General features: G+C 39.9%; 1 protein-coding gene across 4 annotated transcripts in view; it reads right to left on the bottom strand.

Moving 5' to 3' along the window:
* trps1 (trichorhinophalangeal syndrome I) overlaps positions 1 to 19700 on the bottom strand; it is a 134071-nt gene that overhangs the window by 38368 nt on the left and 76003 nt on the right. For all 4 annotated transcript variants that reach the window (XM_015049224.1, XM_015049234.1, XM_015049242.1 and 1 more), the window contains one exon: positions 16594 to 17368. In XM_015049224.1, coding sequence (XP_014904710.1) covers positions 16594 to 17368 — 775 coding nt within the window. The remainder of the gene's footprint in view (positions 1 to 16593; positions 17369 to 19700) is intronic.

Raw genomic sequence — 19700 nt, forward strand, 5'->3', positions numbered from 1 at the left:
TGTGGGACCCCCTGTTTGTTTTTTAGTTAAAATCCCTAAAAAGGACCCGTTTCGGGTTGTTTTTTTTTTTTTTTTTTAGTCAACATCTCACCCTAATATATCTGTGGTTTAGAGAGATTAAGTGTTTTGTCCAGCAATGATACTCAGGACTGCAAACATGACGCCAACAGATTCTGAACCGTCTAGGACATCCAGCACTTTGAGGGAGAACATATTATTAAAATGCACCAATACAATCATTGAAAATACAATTATTTAATTATTAAAATCAAATTGCTGTGGTGAAATTGAAGGGGGAGAGGGGGGATTTATACATATATATATATATATAATTACAACAAACCCATCTTCACCAACACACTACCACACAGCCAAACTACCATTCTCCACTTCCCAGTCTGAATGAATCGTTCCTTGTCTCCGAACTGATGGAGCGATAAAGTTGGTTTAAACAGCCATAGACACACCGGCACACACTGTTGAGACAGAAACATGTGTTTTACATCAAGAGCTCCCAGCTATACAAGAGCTAATGTTACCGTCTTTGTGCTAGTGAGCGCGTGCGTGTGTCAGAACAGGGGTGGAACATGTCTTTGCAATCTCCTATCAGCTTTTAATCTCCCTTTGGCAGAAAAGGGGAGACAGAAAGAGAGAAAGAAACCACTCAAAGAGAGAAAGTGATAACCACACAGTGAAAGGGGGGAACAAATGTATCCCCAATCTCTAAAACCTCCCATTATTCATTTTGTTTTGCAAGGCTACTTTGCCTTTTCCTTGCCTCAGGCGCAACGAGAGCAAGCAGGCAGAAGTTGCCTACTTTGGTTTACTTGTGTGTGGGTGTTTATGTGTGATTTAATTCTTATTGTCTGAATACTGTGGGAGTTGACAATTTTCATTTTGGCTTCTTGGGTTACTTAGGAGGGCTGTGTTGCAGGGAGAAATGTCAACATCCATTCCTCGCTTAGTGCTTGTAAGGGACTCAACAGTTATTATTTAGCTTGGAGTGGTTGGCTTGTTGAGTTTGTTTAGGCCCTCCACTGTGTTGCTGCGGTCCAATTTGCAAAGCTGTGGCCTCTGTAATGTCCAGGAAACAGCAAATGTCCCGCAGACATCGAAGTCCTGTAATATCTTCTCATCCCATGATCTGTGCTGGCTAAGCTGAAAACTAAGACTGGGTTATGAGCAAAATCTTTTCATCTTAGTTGTTTATTAAACAACAGTCTAAATTAAAGTGTGTTCTCTTTCTGTTTGGTAAGCTCCAAACGTGAATATAAAAGAGACAGAAGTGAAACCTTCATCCGTTCTATTTCAACCAAAACATTGCTCAATAACTGGAAAAGATAAATGTACTTTTTTGGTCATGTTTTATTCAAGTAATGCTGTCACCATTTAAAGGCCAGACATGTATAGCTGTATTGTGACAATCAATATTTCTTTATCTAAATTGCTGCTCTTATGATCAAAATTTCTGATAGGGTTTGATGTAATTCTTTCCCCAACTTTATAGATGCACTAAAAATATGAGATGCATAAATCTAAACGAGTAGATTTGGTGTCTAAACATGACCAAGTGTCTTTAGCAGGTAAGACATATGTTAATTTTGATTCATCCAAAAACGTTTGTGTCAAAACATTTTACACAAGTTTGATGAGTATACAACCTTTTTCATGACACTATTACCAAGTAATAGACTGTGCTTGTTCCAAATTAAAATCAGCACTTTCTTCTTTGATTTCCAATTTTGACTTCCAATGATTCACTTCCTGCTAAAGCGCCCCCTGGTGGTTGAAGAAAAATCCACAGAAAAGCCACACCGGGCTACAAGCCGCATGGTTCAGAGTGTGGGGGAAAAGTAGCGGATTATAGTCCAAAAAAATACGGGAATGAGTTTTAATATCTACTTCTAAACAACTGTATCAATTTGGAAAGTTATACGGAAAACAGTCTCTTATTGTTGCTATTTATGATGGTCCACTTAAAAATGTGTCTTGTATCATAGTAAGCAAGATTACATTTTTTAATTATGTTACAACTATGAAATATGTGTTGATGTTATGACTGCCCCCAGGTGGCCAAGTTATTTTGGTTCCATCCTCTCCCTTTTGGCTGTTTTTTTTTTTTTTTTCTGTTTTGCAGCCACATGTTTTATTTCATTATGCAAAGAACGGCATATGCCATCACATTCTGACAAGATTACACTGCTTGATCACATACTCTCCAAGTAAATTAATACAAACATCCATGATACGCACATAATACTTTATGAACTAAGCAAATTGGCTTGAAAATTGCTTAGAATCTCAGCACCAGAAGGAATGAAATTACTGCAAGCTGCCCGACCCAGGGGTCCAAACAAGTATACAGCATAATTTTTCACACATTAAATATAAACTGTTTCTGCCATGGAAGTACCAATTTCTCCAATGAGGACATACACAACAACATTATTACAACATGTATAGGCCAACTGCGCAAGGTGGAAATAAGACAGAGCCTGTTGACACAGTAAATCGTGCAGACAGGATTTGGGCTTGCATCGCAGCATATTGTCATGACCGTGTTCATTCGCAGATATTAAATCCAACACGGTGGAAAAATCACCACTTTTTGCGGTTGCAGGTGTTACACGTCATCTGAACAGGTCCGGCAAAGAGCGTTTTTGAGCAACAGTATCTACTTGACTTGTAAATGAGTCTACAACTAGAAAACTTTCAAATGAAACACTCTAAGGTCAGCACAGAAGGAAAAAAAAAAAACTCCTCCACAAGACTTCAGTGTTATGCATCAAAACTATATCCAGCCTCAGAGGCTCTGGGGGCAAATGTGATTTACTGCTTAGTCTTGTTTACTGCAGAAACACTAGTCTTTACATTGGCCAAGTCGGCGTATGTGTGTGTGTGTGCACACTTTCAGACCTTATTAGGTTGTACTTGTGGCAATGCTTAACCCCACTCAGAGTTTGGCAGCTGCTCTCCTTTCTTGTTCTGTCTGCTTTTATTTTCTCTCAGTGTCTTTGCTCTCTTCCTCCCCTCCTCCTATCTTTGCCATCTCACTGCGCTTTATCTATTTGTAGCTTTTACTGTCGTCTCCACTGGTTCTTTACTTCTCTTCACTCTTTTTTTTGCTCATTACAGCTACAATCTTTTGTGGTAGGGTTCGGGATTAATTACTGTTATACGAAACAAAACTTGTACTAATGTCTTTTATCAGCTTAAGAGATTCCCAGTTGTTTGCATCAATAATTTTGCTTTAGAAGAGAAGAATATTTACCACTATGTTAAGTCATGCTTTTCTTTAATGATATGTTCCACCCATTAAGGGAACTGAGAATATTAATTGTTACAGTTCCTGCTGAATACAAGATTTAAGCTGTTTAACAAGCCATGGTCGTCATCTTTTTCTGCGTGCCCTCTTTATGATATGCTGCCCATTTTTAATTGAGGTTGATCCAGACTGCAAGCAGATTATACAGGCAAGCATATTCTTGTAGATGAACCCAACTTGTACAGACGAAGAGCCCCTTTGGCCCATGAAGAATAGGTTAACTGTTTAAAAAAAAAAATCAAATGACACCCAAACCTCCTCAAGAAGCTGGTTTAGCCGCCTTTCTGATATGAGCCTGGATGGCTGGATTGTGTCTTTGGCAGGCAGGACGTGACATCTGCTTTGTTTGCTTTTCTCCTTAAAATCAAGCTGAGACGCGGACTCATCTGATCACAGAACACGTGTCGTCTGTCCATCTGACATGAGCCCATGCCCACAGCAGTAGACAGCATTTCATGCAGAGATGTTCCGTGGTACCATTTTTGGATGAAGTGGCAACATGGAGCTGAATGTCGATGGTTTTCCAAGGTGCCCCAGAGCTCATGTGGCTCCACTGGTCATGGCGACACAACGGTTTCTGATTCGGTAAAACGTTGCGTGAAATGTGTTCAACACGGGCCTCGGCCCCATCAGAGCGTTATTTGAGATTCAATTAAATGCTCTAAAAATACTGAGATTCTTTTCTTCTTTAAATAGGTTAATTAGCATGTTTAAGTTTTGTGCTACACGTATAAAAAAAAAAAAAAAAGAAACTTACACAAACTTTGGTTGATTATCAGCGACTGATAAAGATGACCTTTTTTGAATTATCCCAAGAAGAGTGGTCAATATTCAGCAAGAAATATACCAAATGCTTGTTGATGGCTATTAAAAGTGTGTGGTCACAAGAGAGAAGTTGCTAACATTTCATTCAACATCAGTGGGAGTAAATGTGTTTATCTGGCTGTGTATAATTTTGATCGTCTGTAATAAATTGAAGGGTAATCAAACTACTAAGAACAGAAATATTACATTTAAAAAAAAATCCAGTATTCATTTCACTGTCAGTTATAGATTTACTGTCACCAGTACTGATAAAAATCACTGGCAGCACGGTGACACTCAGGACTGATGCTGATAGAAAGGAAGACTTGTTCTTAATCAGTGAGCCAGGGAAGATCAAAGCAACAACACCGGTCCAATTTCAGTGGAGACTTCTCCTCTAAAGCGGCTCTGATTATCTCCTGGACCTGAACCCAAAATGCATGAATTAGCGCTGGACTGGAAGTGGATCCTATCAGACTTGGCCAAGAAATAGGGAAAAGTATTTTGTTACAGCTGGAGAGATGGATCCTGGCTCCAACATTCCTGGGACAAGGGGAGATAACAGTGGTGCAGTTGTGTTGATCTAGTGCGAATGGACATATGTGGCCAGTTCCTGTGCTTCTCTGAAACAAGAAACATAAACACAGACTACAGTTACAGTCAGATGCTGGGTAAGTAGAACTATGTGCACTTTGTGGTATCTGATTAAAGCAAAGTTGTAAAGATTAAAAAAAAGAAAGAAAAAAACTCAAGGACATTTAAGCCCATTGGTCATTGATGGTGACACACACACGCACACACACACACACAGAGATACTCACAAATCATGCACGCAAGCATCTATTGTTTGGCTGCACCTGGTTTATAAGGAAACAGGATAGATGGGATTCTGGGACCTAATAAGTGCGGACATCCATGTGACTGCTGGTCCACAGAAGCCAAACATCTGCAACAGCAATACAGCTGAACTAAAAAAAAAAAAACCCCATTTTTTTCTTTTTTTTTTTTTTTTTTTTTGCCGTTTTTAATGGAGTGATTTGTACGTTTTAAACTTTTGATTCCTTTTCCTGCAATGTATCATTTGCCTTATGTAACATTGTTTTCAGCATTAAATTATATGTACGCTTGACTGATTTCTTCTGGGTGCCTTTACAGTCAAAAGAATTACTTTTGAACTGCAAGTTGCTCGCAAACATGATTGATCCCAAAATAACACTAATAATGTCAACCATTATCATTAAGTGGATAATGTGATTGAATTTCACACATCATGTTGTATCTTCAAGTAAAATGTTAAAAAAAAAGCTTAATCTTTCCTTCTCTTGCTATTTTGGTTGCATTTAAGAAAGAAATACCAATATACTGAATTAACACCACCGATATATTAATTATGATTTTACACATTTGGTTAAAGCCCTGCTCACAAAATAAATGAATGAATGAATGAATGAATGAATGAATGAATGAATGAATGGATGGATGGAACTGAACAGGTCTTGAACAGTTGAAGCTGTGGTAAGTTGGTGCCGCTGTGCTGCACAGTCAGGCAGACACGGAGAATGGGAACAAAAGAGGAATGGTCTTGAGGGAAATTGAGTGTACAAGATGCATCATGCTAGTGGAGCAGAATCCTTAAACACGCTCGCACACACAGCAGCACACACTACTGTAGAATGCCTAATGAGTGAAGAGCCCACAGGGGACGAGCAGGGGGAGACAAGCGGAGAAAAGGGGAGGGGCTAAGTGTTGAGACAAACGGAAGGAGAGAAGGCGATGCATCTTTCTCGAGCTTTCAACGCTTATCAAGCATGCATGGCATTATGTTTGGGTGTGTGTGTGTGAGTGTCTGCTATAGATTTGGGGCAGAATTTACGTTTCCACAGAGAGGACTGGAGAGGGAAAATCACACATGCACAAACACACCCTGGCAAAAAGTGATGAAGCTGAGCTGCATGCACTCATGCCCAGGGCAGAATTCCAACTTCACCACGAAGCCCTTCGGGCCACAAAGGTTGCCATGGCGCCGTCTCCTCCCAAACAAACTCTCTCCCTCTCTGGCTCGCTCACCTCTCACACGCATCAGAGCAGGGCGTGGCAAGACGTCCTCAGGTGAAGTGGATTAAAGCGTTAAAATGACTTTAACTAAACGGATTAACTAAAAGTTTAAATTCAAATATGATCTTATGTGTATTTAACCTGAATATGGAAAACTTATACCGTTTTTAAAATGTACTGCAAGGGGAAATTACATTTCTGAGTGATGCCGCAATTCCTGTTTGTCCATTTTACATAATTTGCACATTTTAGTGGCTCTTTAGGTATCCAAGACAATGCCTGAATTAAAATTAAGAAAATGAGGATTACTTTGAAGCACATAGTGGTGAAGGATCACGCTATGGTTGGTTATGTTAGTCCTAAAACTTGCCATTTTTAAACAATTGCAGACTTTTCCGGAATCTTAATTTTTTCCCATATTTAGGGAGGACAGCAAATGCATAAAAATAAAGCATTCTGTTTATAAATCCAGCTTTTCTCCTATGATATGGCTCTTGAGTAAAAGAAAAGTGCGCAGCAGGTCAGACCACAAAGCAAACTGGTCTCAGCCAGGAAAAGACTGATTGATGCAAAGGACAGATAGATGGGCAAAACAGATCTAACACATTCACAACATGTATTCTTGTAATGATTTTATAGTTTTTATCATGCGTTTTACATCTTACTTAAAACTGATCCAGCTGAAAAAGTTGAAGGTGTGGAGAGTGAGGCTGATTCAGAGGCAATGATAGAGTAGAATTCATATTATCCTTTTTTTTGTTTTGTTTTGTTTTTTATCTTAGCCAACTCCACAAAGTGTTTAATAATGTCTGCCAACTGTGACAAAAGCAATCTGCATATTAGGGCGTTTTAAAAAGGAAGTGCATCCTCTGATAGTTGTGGGGTTTTAATCTACCCTAAAGCCGCTGAAAAGCCTGTCATCACAACAAAACTGAGATGTGTGCAAATTATGAAAGAATTTTAGGAATTTATCTAAGTACTTAACCACTACAATACAGCAAGAAAAAAACTTTTTTTGAACAGTTTATTTTTTGGAAATTGTAAAATATTTTTCATAAATTCTGCACTTTTTCTCACATTTCAAGCCTGCAGTTTACAACTTGTGCTTCAGACATACGCCTAAATTGACTTCTTCTGCATAACTTAAACCAAATACAAATGACCTACTGTATTTAATTTAGCTTTTTTCAACTTCAAATGCATCAGGCTGCAAAAACCATAGGCCATAATTCATTTTCACCCAGTTTATAAAAACACTCATCGCTTTTGAGTTATTAAACAAACTATTTGTTTGATATTTCTAGTCATTTTATTTTTCCACAAACTCACTGAGATATGACATCATACTTCTCGAAGCAAGGGAAATATTACTAACAATATTTTTCTCAGAATATCACTTTCAATGATCCAAAATAACAGTTTATGGAAACTTCGGGAACTGATGATCAGAATTAGACATTAGCTGCACAGCAAAAAAAAAAAAAAAAAAAAAAATCTAATTAAATAAACTGACAGATACAACGGCTTGGAAGAAGCGGCACCCTGTAAAGATTTGGGTAGTTTACTAAACGTCATCGTTCCAAACCTGGAAAAAAATTTTGAGTTGTTTATGGTTACAGACATTCATTTTTATCCAGAGCATTTGAAAAAGTGACAGCCTATTGAATTTATATGAACCAACACTGTTCCCCCCCCCCATTACACACTGACAGATAAAAACAGAGAAAATGTGACCTGGAGCTATTTGTCAATCCATTTTCACCCATTTACTGGAAGCAGTTTTCCTTGAACTATTTACCATAGTTTTCTCCAACTGTTTTGGTCGTATTTGTCAAATTACATCAGTTACCATAACTGCCTGATTGTGTGAAAAAGTCAGAGATCAAAAGCAGAGATGCAGGAAGGAAAGGCCAGAAGGCAGAGGAAAAGGGGAAGGGAGGCAGGGATTTCAAATTGACTATTGGTCAGGGGTCAGATGGACATTTAATCTAACCAATCAGCTTCCTAATTACACAAGTGCTGCCAGATTGGTGTCTTTTATAAGTGTGCATGCATGTGTGTGTGTGTGCGTGTGTGTGTGTGTGGCTGGCTGGCGTTGCGTGTAGAGGTCTTGTTGTAGCAAAACGAACATCTGGCCTCAATATTGATTCCATGTGTGAGCACACACACTTTAAGTCTGTACGCATGTAAATGTGCGCGCACACATGCACACGCGCACACATGCACAGGTTGCAGTGAATGGCTCCTGCCTTACACAGCCACACAGAGAGCAAGAGATGGAAAAAGAAAAAGAAATACCCAAGGACTCAGCGACTCGATGTGCAAGTCAGGCCAGAAAAACAAATAAAAAAAATAAATAAAATAAAAAAAAACACATAAATGCATAAACGCATACACACACTTTCAATAGTGCGCGCGCGCGTGTGTGTGTGTGTGTGTGGAAGATGATTATAACAGTAATTGATGTAAACGTTTAAATTACAGCTAGGAGCTAAAATAACCACTGTGTTTTAGCGTTGCCATGTCGACATGATGAAAAACACCTGGCCTTTTCACTGGAGGGGAGGGTGGAACGTATGTGTCACTGCCGCCCAGACGAACCAATGAAACACAGTGTTTGTAAGTGACATGTGTCTGAGCAAATGAAATACTGTAAAAATAGAGATGTAATTTAACGGCCTGTTAGGCTGAAGCCAAAGTCATTACATGACATTACAAGGTAATACAGAATAAATAAGACTCAAAAGGTTTATTTCAACTGGGGTTTTTTTTTAAGCATTTTAGTGCTTTAAATGTCTGAATACTCCATCTGAATACCCTGTCTGAAAACTTTTAAAGGTTTTCCTTAATTTCTCTAAGCAGGGAAGGCATCAATAAGAGAATCAGCCAAATACAAATCCACAACCTCACAGGAAGAGTTTGTGGACAAGACAGCAATCAGTTCTGCTCCTCGCAAATCTGACCTGAACGGAGGAGAGGGTGACTGACGAAACGTAAATGTAGGAGCTCTCATCTGATGAGAATAAACTTAGATTTTTTTGCTCTACATGCAAAACCCATTATGTGGAGGAAAACTAGTACTGCACATCAACCTGCTGTGGTTTGCATGGTAACAGCACCTTTTAATTATTTAATTAGTAAAAATAAATAAAATTATATATATATATCTGAAACTATTCATAATTTTTCTTCCTGGTCACAGTTATGCACTACTTTTTTTGGTTTGTCCAATAAAAATATCTAAAGAAAATTCATGGAAGTCTGAGGTTCTCAGGAGATACCTAACATTTTACAGGGCAATATACATTCACAATGATGCAGAACAATATTAAAAGTCACAGAATAAAGACAAGAATATACAGATATTCATCAGACAACCAGATTCTGCCCTCAAGAGAGAATACTACCTGAACATTTCAGCACAAACTACTGAAATGCTTCCCCGGAAACCCAGGCGTCTACGTACATCTTCAAAGTTCTACGTTGTAACGATCTAGGCTCAGTGCTTTCACACTCAGATTTTAAGGAGTTTGTCTTTAGCAGGAGACGCATAAGGACTGCCCCGCCCTGCTTCCACAGAGTAACCCAACATAAGAACCGCACTGACAAATCCCAGGATTTCAAAGTCAATTTTATGCACTTTTTTTTTTTTTTTTTTTTTACGGGTGATCCCACACTTTAGACTTTTAGAAGTTGCATGATGATGTGGCTAAAATGTTACTCAGACATGACCAGAAGTCTCCAGATCAGCTAATCTGGCAGTTCAAAGCATATGTCAATGGAGAATTGTCATCATGAGCAAACAGGGGAAAGGAAAATAATCCTACCTTTAAGTTTTGTGAGACAAATATGCCAAGCTGTCACCTTCCACGTATGCCTGTTTTGCATGTGTGGACTACCCGGAATTAGCCTAGATGTGGTTAAAATGGTGTAATTTATTTTCCAAGCCAAGCGTAATGTTCCTTGCAGACAATCAGACTGCTGTGGACTGTCACACGGCGTAAAGCCACACTGTCATGACACACGCTCTCTGATCTAGCAGATACACATAAAACTCTTCTACAAAGACAACACACACACACACACACACACACGGCACAAAAATTGCAGCAACCAGGTTTTCTATGACATTGAAAACAGGCTAACTCTGTTTTAGACACAAAAACACACCAAGACTGGGAAAAACATACTTAAACTTTTTCTCTCTTTTTTTTTTTTTTTTTTTTCCACCATGGCTGTGTTTATTTGAGTCTGTGTCATGATGGGAAATGTGACTACTACACAAACAAACTGAAAGGTCTGCAGCATACATCTTTGTCTCAGAGACTTTGAAAATGTGTGCTTAAGAGGAACAGGGCGAAAACCACCGTGCATCCCATTGCCACGCAGACACCGACAGTCTAACAAGATGAGGTAAATAAAGTGCTCATATTTTTTCCTCTGTAATAGATGAGAATCATCATCTATAGTCTTCAGGAAATCAGTATTTAAACTCAGGCTGATCTCACTTATAAAGCTGTTTTGATGCTTATTAGCCGGAGAGCGATTTGATGAATAGAAACGCGAGGTTCTGATGGAGTCGCGTCGTGCATGATATTTCTTTATGCAAATATGGCCAATATGAAAGGACACTAATTAAAAATGAAAAAAAGTAAAGAAACCACAAAGTCAAACGGTATGTGTTAACGTAACGGGTCTGGACCGAACTGAAAGTGACACAGTTAGGCGTTTTAAAAGCTCCAGAATTTAAGTAAAATGATTCCACTATTGCTACGAAAATATTTTCTTGTTTTAATTGCTACAAAAAAATAGAACTATAGGCACTAATGCATAAAAAAAAAAAAAAATACATGATTCTCCCTTTAAGACAGTCTTCGTCAACTGAAACATTCTGTTGTTGAACCATCATGACTACAGCAGCTAGATTGTGTTTAAATATTATGATTCATTCTCATCTTTTCATGGACTTTGTTGTTGAATAAAACAACAGAAATCTTAGTAATCTCTCAGCATGAATTATTAAATGGATAGTACTGTTTAAGAGCCTCAAGCCACCCACTGTTTCTTTAGACTTGTTTGCACAAAACCAAAACTTTCTCGCAAGTTACAAAAAACATATTTATGGTTAAGTACATTTAACAAAAACTCGCATAACCCAAGATGGTGAGCAGTATTCATAAATAAATAAATTTAAGGGGAAAAAAAAAAAATATCATCTGGTAGATGCATCTTTCTTTAGATGATCACCTAATTAAAAAGCTGATCAGAGCATCTCTACTCTCCGTAGTGGTTATCTTACATTTTCTTCAACAAAAAACAGACAAAATCACAGATATAAAGCTAATTTGAGGCGTTTAGTATTTAAATTTTAGATTTACCAAAAAGAAGACGGCACCGACATTTTCACCATTATTAAACTTATCATGATGTGGTTAGATAGCATAAACATCATCAGATGACATTGCACTGCATCTTTCATATACAAAAAAAATAAATAAATAAATAAATATGCACACATATAGAGACAAACAAAAACATAAGCTCTAATTTCCTGTAGCGGATATAAAGTGATGCCAAATTATCAGCACAGCAAATAAGTTAAATTTATACTCCAATTTCCTCCGCAAATACGCAGCCTCAGATGCGCTCACACACACACACTCAAATGCAAATCCACACAAACTGCATGTGATTAGGTGAAGGAGCAGCAGCGTGAGAACACATTCAGTTATCCAGACGCATGTGAGCCGTACAGAAGAAAAATAGGAAGCATCTGAATTAGAACTGAAAGAAACAGTCGCTGTCCACTAAACAAGGTTTAGCGGGATATTAAATGTGTTTCTTAATTTCTTCCGAGTGTCCGCTCCTTCTCGCTTTCTTTCTTGTGTTTTTCTTGCTTCTTTGCATTTTCCATTCCTTTTGCCGTACTTTACTTCGTTATGATCTTCACTGTCCTTTCTTTCAGAAAGAATCATCAGAAAGAGTCTTGTGTGATTTTTTTTTTTCTGTAGCCTTCCTTCTTTTCCATTTCCTTTCTTTTTTCGCTTTGGTTCTTCCTCCCCTAGTTCTGCCCTTATTTGTGTTCTTCCTTCTATACATCCTTTTTTTTCTCTCTCTCCTTTCCTTTCCATTTTTAATGTGCATGTCTTTACTCTCAGTCTATGGTATCTGACTACATTAGGAACACATTACTATAAGAAGTAATATCCTGAAATTCATCCTCCTTGCCAACATCCATTTCGCGTACCTGCTGTCTCAGGAAATCTGGAATGTATCAGATAAACTCAATCTAATGTCGACTCACAGACGGTTTGGTACATCTGCACCTCTTCACATGTGTTTTCTTTCCATCTCCTCGCGGCTCTTAACCCTAAAGTCCACTGTGGCTCAAATGCCCGTCTCATTTCATTTATAAACTAAAAGGTTTCATTTTAACTTATTTTCTAAATCTGGCATGGTCTCAACTCTTCTCTCGTACAGTCAGTCAAACAACGAGAAAGCAAAATTTCACAAAGACAAAAACACTGTCCTCGTAATAAATCACTGGGACAACAAAGCCAGCAGCAGGCCATTGCCTCAGCCAGGCAACAGTGTGCAGCAATTAAACATCACACCTTTCAAAGAAAGTATTTCCCTCCCTCCGCAAAGCAAAACGCTGCACGTACCAGCATACTAAAGACTCCCGTTCTCCGTGCGGACATACGTATGCGTTCACATGCCTGCACAGTGGTGGTGTGCGCGCGTGCTGCCGAGCCCTTTAAATGTCTGCGAGGTGCGCATCGATCCCCCTGTATCGGGCAAGTTGTCCTTTGAGGAGAGACGGGAAATGAAAGAAAAAGAATGAAACGGTGGAAGGGGAGAGGCGGATCGATGCGGCGGAGAACGGCGAGCGCGAGTGGGGATTGAGGGAAAACGCTCCGCAAAGGCAAGCGGAGCGCCGCACAGGTGAAGAAACGCTCACAAGTATCTACACACACACACACGCACGCACGCAGGTGAAGATTAAATCCGACTTGGGGTATTTGTTTCCACTTTTGTCTCTTTTTAATCTTTTACCACCCCAGTGGTAACTGCCCCCCCTTTGCATGGGGATATCGCATCACATTTCCAAATGTCATTTTATATTTTGGACAGATTCACTTACATCGCATCAATTTCTTCTCTCTTGGGCCTCATTCAACCGGCTTTCTCCTCTGTGTCTGTGTGTATTAAGCTGCATACAGGATCAAACTTTTACTTACAAACCTTTATTCTTCTCTCATTTTGAGTAGCAATGATTCAACTCCAGCCTATTATGACGTCTAGAATGAATTGTGCCTGCATGAGGAAATCTGTGAAAACGTAGCATCGATATCTCTTGCTTCTCTTATTAAAATGTACTTTTTTTTTTTCTTTTTACTTCTCGGCTAAACAAATCAGAGGTCTGCGTTTATCTCTAATTAAATAAATTGAATCTTCTAGACGTGAAGCGCTCGGCAAGGACAGATGCAAGATAAGGATGTTGATTAAACTGCGCGTCTTTGTTGCACAGTCTGAATCAACCCCATCACTCATGCATTGCTTTAAGACTTTAAGCTGTACTGGTGCTGCAGGTAAAGATATGAGGAAAACACCAATTTCATCTTTCCTCACAGTAGTAAAATCTCACAAAGAAACATTTAGAAGAAACTCCGCCTATAATCTGAGTGCACGGCGTACATAGGTTAAAATCCCATGTTTAAAGAAAACCAAAAAAAAACATCTAACTCCACACACTAATTTGCGTTCCAAACTGTTTCCATAAAAGAAGAGTCACTGAACAATTTTAACTTTTTTTTTTAAGTCAGTGACTTTTGTATAGAGGAAGAAATACAATAAAGAGTGGCATTTTGCACTCACCAGGTGTCCATTAAAACTATCATGTGCCCACAAAGTTTGCAAGAGATGCCACTTTCACAATCACATATAATGAATATATGAATCTTCTGCATGCTACTGGGTCTTCAACTCAAACTGTGTGCTTTGAAATAAGTGTTGCAATTGGACCCAGCGTGAAGCAAAAGATGAGTGTGTGGAAAAGAATCCCTCATGCCCAGTGTGAACTGCAGTGGAGGATCTGTGATGCTGTGGGCCATTTTCTCTCCCAAAGGCCCTCAGAACTTTGTCAGACTGCATTGCATCACAAAGTCTTTGACACAACAGGAAATTTAAAGCAAAAAAAAAAAAAAATCCCCTTACCTCAGCTAGATAATTAAAAATGAGTCGCCGCCGTGTTATTTCGAAGAATAATGATCCAAAACGCAGTTCCCACATCCAAGACTCTGGATGATGCAACAAAGATTGTGCCCAGAAGAACGGTTAAAGACTCGTCTCTTTTATGCACAAAACCTGGAGAAGATTAAACGCAACCAAAGGGGTTCTTGCACGTTATGAGCAGCAGGGTTTATTAACATTTTCTGCAATAATTCATTTTGTTTTTACTTCACACATCATATCGAGGAGCGTCATTAAATCCAGCGGCTGCTGCATTATTCTAGAAAGTGCCACAAATGGATTGCTAGTTAATTAGCGCGCTGTCAGTATCTTTATCCCGGCCCTCCCTTTCATTCTCATGCATCTCTCTTTTATTTCAGTGTCACTCTCCCACTCCTTTGCAGGGACACACGGCCCCACCCACAGTAATGAGTAAACCTCCTGCTGCCCCACCCTGCCCAGACTGCCAAGTTGCTGCCAACACCTCAGACACACAAATACACATTTGCAGCAGGCCCCACCACAGCTTGTACAAAGAAGTCATAGACTCAACTGTCGCGCTCGTATGCGTATCCACACACACCGGTTCCACCTGTCTCCCACTTAATACTGCCAGTATCGGTGCCCTGACACCACATATGCACACACACGCACGTATGCACACCCACACATATATATATATATAGAGAGAGAGAGAGAAAGAGAGAGAGAGAATAGTCTTTTCTGATCTAATGTGATCAGTGCAAATAAGCTCTGTGGCGCTGGTGAACCACAAGCTACGCCTGCCAGTCCATGACATCACTGCAGAATGAAAAGCATTATGGTCCACAGAGTTGGGCGAAGGAAAGTGAGTGACAGGTGGGATTCATGGGAACAGTCGGTTAGCCACCCTCAGTTGCCAGGACGACAGGAAAGTTTCCCTGTGTTGTGAAGTTTAAAATTTGATTCAGAAGAGGAAGATGGATGTGGCTGATGGGAACGGGAAATGATGTCATGGAGGCATGTGCACAACAGATACGAGCGCACTCGTGCGAGAGGCTTTGCTGGCAAACATATTTTGCATAAACTGCAAATATGATTAGAGGCAAACAGATTAGGTTGTAGCAGCTCGCCACATGAGATCGACTCCACGCACTGGAATCAAAGGGAAGATGATTTGAGGATGAAAGTGTATTAAAAGAGGCATTTTGATAACTAGCGTTCCCAGCAGGAAGAATCCCAGGCTGAACTCTGAAAAGTCTCAGAGTGAACGAGACAAAGCTGACCTGTGAGCTTCCATAACAGAAATCAGTATTCACGATGACTTCCACAAGTATTCCTGCCCCTTTAACATCTTGACACCACTTAGCAATAGACTGAAATGGGATTTTGTGTGATAGAAATACTTAAAAATAGTGCATAATTATGAAGTGGTAGGAAAAGCATACTTTTTTTTTTTTACATACAAAAATCTGAAAGGTGTGTTTATGTTTGACTCTTCTCAGTCACTACTTTATAAAACCAGCTTTGATTTCAATTACCGTCTTTAGTCTTTTAGGGTACGTCTCCACCAGCTTTGTACATGTGAACATTTTTATTTGGCTTTTTCTTCAGCTTATGCGCTAAAAAAGTTCCACGTTAGGATGGTCACTTGCTGCATGTGTCCCCATTATTTATCTCTGCCCTTCGTCATGTCCAGCTGCTAATGAATAAAAACCTTAGAAAAGCTTCCCTGTCAGGAAAAAAAGCATCTGCACACCATGATGATCCCACTTCCATGTTTCAGAGTGATGTCGACTTCAAGATTATTTGCCACCAAATATAATGTTTTGCATCTACACCAGAGAGTTACGTTTTGATCTCATCTGACCGCTTTCACTTACACGTTTGCTGTGTTCATGACACCATGACTCCATTTACTTACGAAAAATGACTTATGAAATCGATTGTATTTAGGGGTTTCAGAGAACAGAATAGCCAACGCACTTTGCAGATTTTTCTTTTGTAGAAATCATCCGAAATGTGAATAATTTTCCTTCCACCTCTGATTTCTGCATTTCTTTGTGCTGCTCTGTACCATAAACCCCCCGCCCCCACAAAACTTTTTTTTTTTTTTTTTTTTCCCATTCAGGTTTGAAAAAACAGGAAAAGATTTAGCAAGGGACTCTGATAACGTGTGTGGTGCATGTTCTGCTTACTCTTAGCAGAGACTGGGATTCTTCTTTTGTGGCTCCTCCTTTCCCCTCCTGTGCTCCTGCACCTCCACTTCCACCTCCTCCTCCACCTGGATACTGTTGTGAAGGTATCTGGCTCTGCTTCTCCCCACCTCCTCCTCCACCTGCAGTAGCTCCCCCTGGCCTCCCTCCTCCCAAAAACGACTTGGTATCTCCCAAAAACGGCTTGGTGTCTGCCAGGTAAACCATGCCAGGCGAAGCCATGCCTCTCTTCTGCTGCGAGCCCTCGTGATTGGCTGAAACGAAAGAGAGGGAGAGCGGGGAGGGGAAAAGAGAGGGGCTCCCACCTCCTGCTCCTCTTTCTGCTACTCTCTCGGGCCCCATCCGCTCCTTGGGTACCCAGAGTAATCCGTGGGCCTGCTCACCTCCTCTTTCTCCCGGCCCTCTTGTCTCTCCGAGAGCCCAACCCTTCTCCCGTTCTCTTTCTTTCTCCTCCACTCCCTCGCTCTTTACTACACCGCCGGGCTCCTCTCTGCCGCCCTCCGCCAATCGTCCCTCAGGTGGAGCCAGAGAGTACAGAAGTCGTAGATCCCCCTTGCTCTCCTCTTTAATGGCCAAAGTCGAGGGGGCTGAGCAGCCATTGGCCGAAAGCGCCAGCGACGGTGTCATTAAGGTGGACTGGGAGCCTAATGAGGGAGAGGCGTCTTGACAGTGGGCAGAATTAAAATGGTCGAGGAGGGCCGATGAATCGGGAGCGGTGAAGTCGCAGTGTCGGCAGCGGCAACACGCGTGGACACGCCTGGTAAGAAAGAAAAAGTACAAATCTTCATTTTCGGTTTGAATCAGAAAGCCAGATGATGGCACTGAGAGTCATCGAAACTAGTAATGAGTCATCGCAGAAATACAATAATGTGACTGAAGGCAGCTCTGCAGACTTTGTTTTGTTTTCAGTTCAGACTCGGCTCATCTTTATGTCTACCCTTTTAAATAAGTAAAAGTCCCCGATTCACGCAGCTCCACGCCAGAACCGCTCATGGAACGAAGAAAATCCGCCCCCCGGAAATGAATAAATCAAAAGTGCATTTGGCCCTGCTTGATTTCCTCAGAGCACTCAGGTCTTGACTTTCAGGGAACTTGTGGCCAAAAAGTGACTCAGAGTTCCACTAAATCACCACGAATTACTCGAAAATGGTGAGGAGCATAAATGAATCTGAACATCGAGCACTGAATCAACTGACAACAAGCCACCTTCATTTCCTGCCGGGCCAACCCCTGAATGCTTCGCTATATTTCCAGAGCAAGACATCAGAGTACGTTTTCTTCCTGGCAGAGAAAAAAAAAAAAAAAAAAAAAAAAAAAACACATGCTGGGTGTTTCATGTGTGGGCCAGCAAGAAAAAAAAAAAAAAAATCAATGAATCACCTTTAACACATACCTACACCCACACAAACTCAGACCATGGGCAGCTAATTTACATTTTACTTGACACGAGCCGTACTACCCAATAACCTTTATGTACTGTATGTTTTTTTTATAGAAAGGGAATACTGAGAATGTTTATGCATTACTTCGATTTTTCACCTCTGTTTTTTTTTGTTGTTTTTTTTAAGGAAATTGTTTTCATATTAACTCTGAATGTTTTGACAATATAAACATTTACACAACATCGCACTCCATTTTATTGTGTTGCCATTTTTGAGGTGGACCAACATAAAAGCAGAATACTTACGAAGTCGGAAAACTCTACACGGCTTTTACAGTTTTACAAATAAAATCTGAAAAGTGTGGCTGGATTTGCATCTAGAACCTTTGAATCTATGCTGTTTCCCTGACATTACAGGTGCAGAAATTCGGAGTTATTTGTTAAAACTGTTCTGCACACATTGAGACAAAAAACTCAGTCAGACTGGATGCTGGGCATCTAAACATCAATTTTCCAGTCTGGTCAAATATTCTCAGTGACATGAGCATTTAAACTTTGGCTGGTCTATTCAAACACAAAGATGCTTCATTGTCCTACCAGGAGCCAAACTTCAGTTTCAGTACTCTGAATGAGTTTTCTTGAAGGAATGACCCCATACTTAGATCGTGCTTTTCTTTAAATACTAGCAACACTAGATGGTTGGGACGTCTCTCTCTAACTGAATCCCTGCTGTGTCCATGAAGCTGTGTGTTCACCAACACCTCAGAGGCATTCGCAGAGCGTTTGGAGGCTCTGTTTACTAGGTGACTTTTAAAGACAATTACTTGTGCTGGGTTTTATTTAAAACCCAGCAAATAAAACCCAACTCCTTCCCAGAAAATGCCATCATTTTCCTTCCACTTCACTATTTGGCACTTCTATCTCCTGAAATTTCTGAAAATTACACAGGAGCTTGTTAATCCAAAAATAAAAAAATAAAATAAATGAAAATTCAAGGGTACGTGTACTTTTTGGAAAGCTTTTAAAGTAATCTGAAAATATCTTGTGCTATCTTGTCGAGGTTCTACTGTTTTGGCAGACGAGTCATGTTGAAACAAAGCTTCTCTTGCTCAGGTTGTCACCCATCAGCAGTGATCTGCTAAACACTGGCTATTGCATTCACTTGGCTTTTTCTCAACAGCAGCTTCTTATTGATGCCCCGCAGTGTGAGTATTTTACAACAGCAGGATATACAGTAAGTATGCCAAAAATGTCAATGAGAGCAGAAAAACAACCTCTATGTAGAGAAGACACTCACACAGCAAGAAATAAATCAATGAATTTAAACAAAAAAAGAAAAGGAAAGAAAAGAAAAAGCACAAATATGAGGAGTAAATAGATTTTCTTTTCCTTCTCATAAGCTATAAGCTGATTCTCCAGCGGGTTAAAGAATGTCTAGTTCGGAGAGGCCATCTAAAACCCAATGGGTTTAGAGAGCGCCTTCACACTCGACAGGTTTGGTTTGATTAAAAGTAACTCTGGTGTGATTATTCTGTTAGTGCAGATCATTTGAAGCGGTGTGACTGCTGTCATCCACTTGACCCTGGAGATGCAAGTGGAGATACCAAACAACTGCACCAGAACCATTTAGGTACGTCAGCCAGTCTGCTCGAAGCTGAACTAAAACAAAATATGTGAGAATATAGCGTAAATCATCAAATATCAACTA

This window comes from Poecilia latipinna, unplaced genomic scaffold (genome assembly GCF_001443285.1).
Source record: "Poecilia latipinna isolate Pla-1442-1.1 unplaced genomic scaffold, P_latipinna-1.0 Scaffold44, whole genome shotgun sequence".
In the NCBI taxonomy this organism is placed as follows: Eukaryota; Metazoa; Chordata; class Actinopteri; order Cyprinodontiformes; family Poeciliidae; genus Poecilia; species Poecilia latipinna.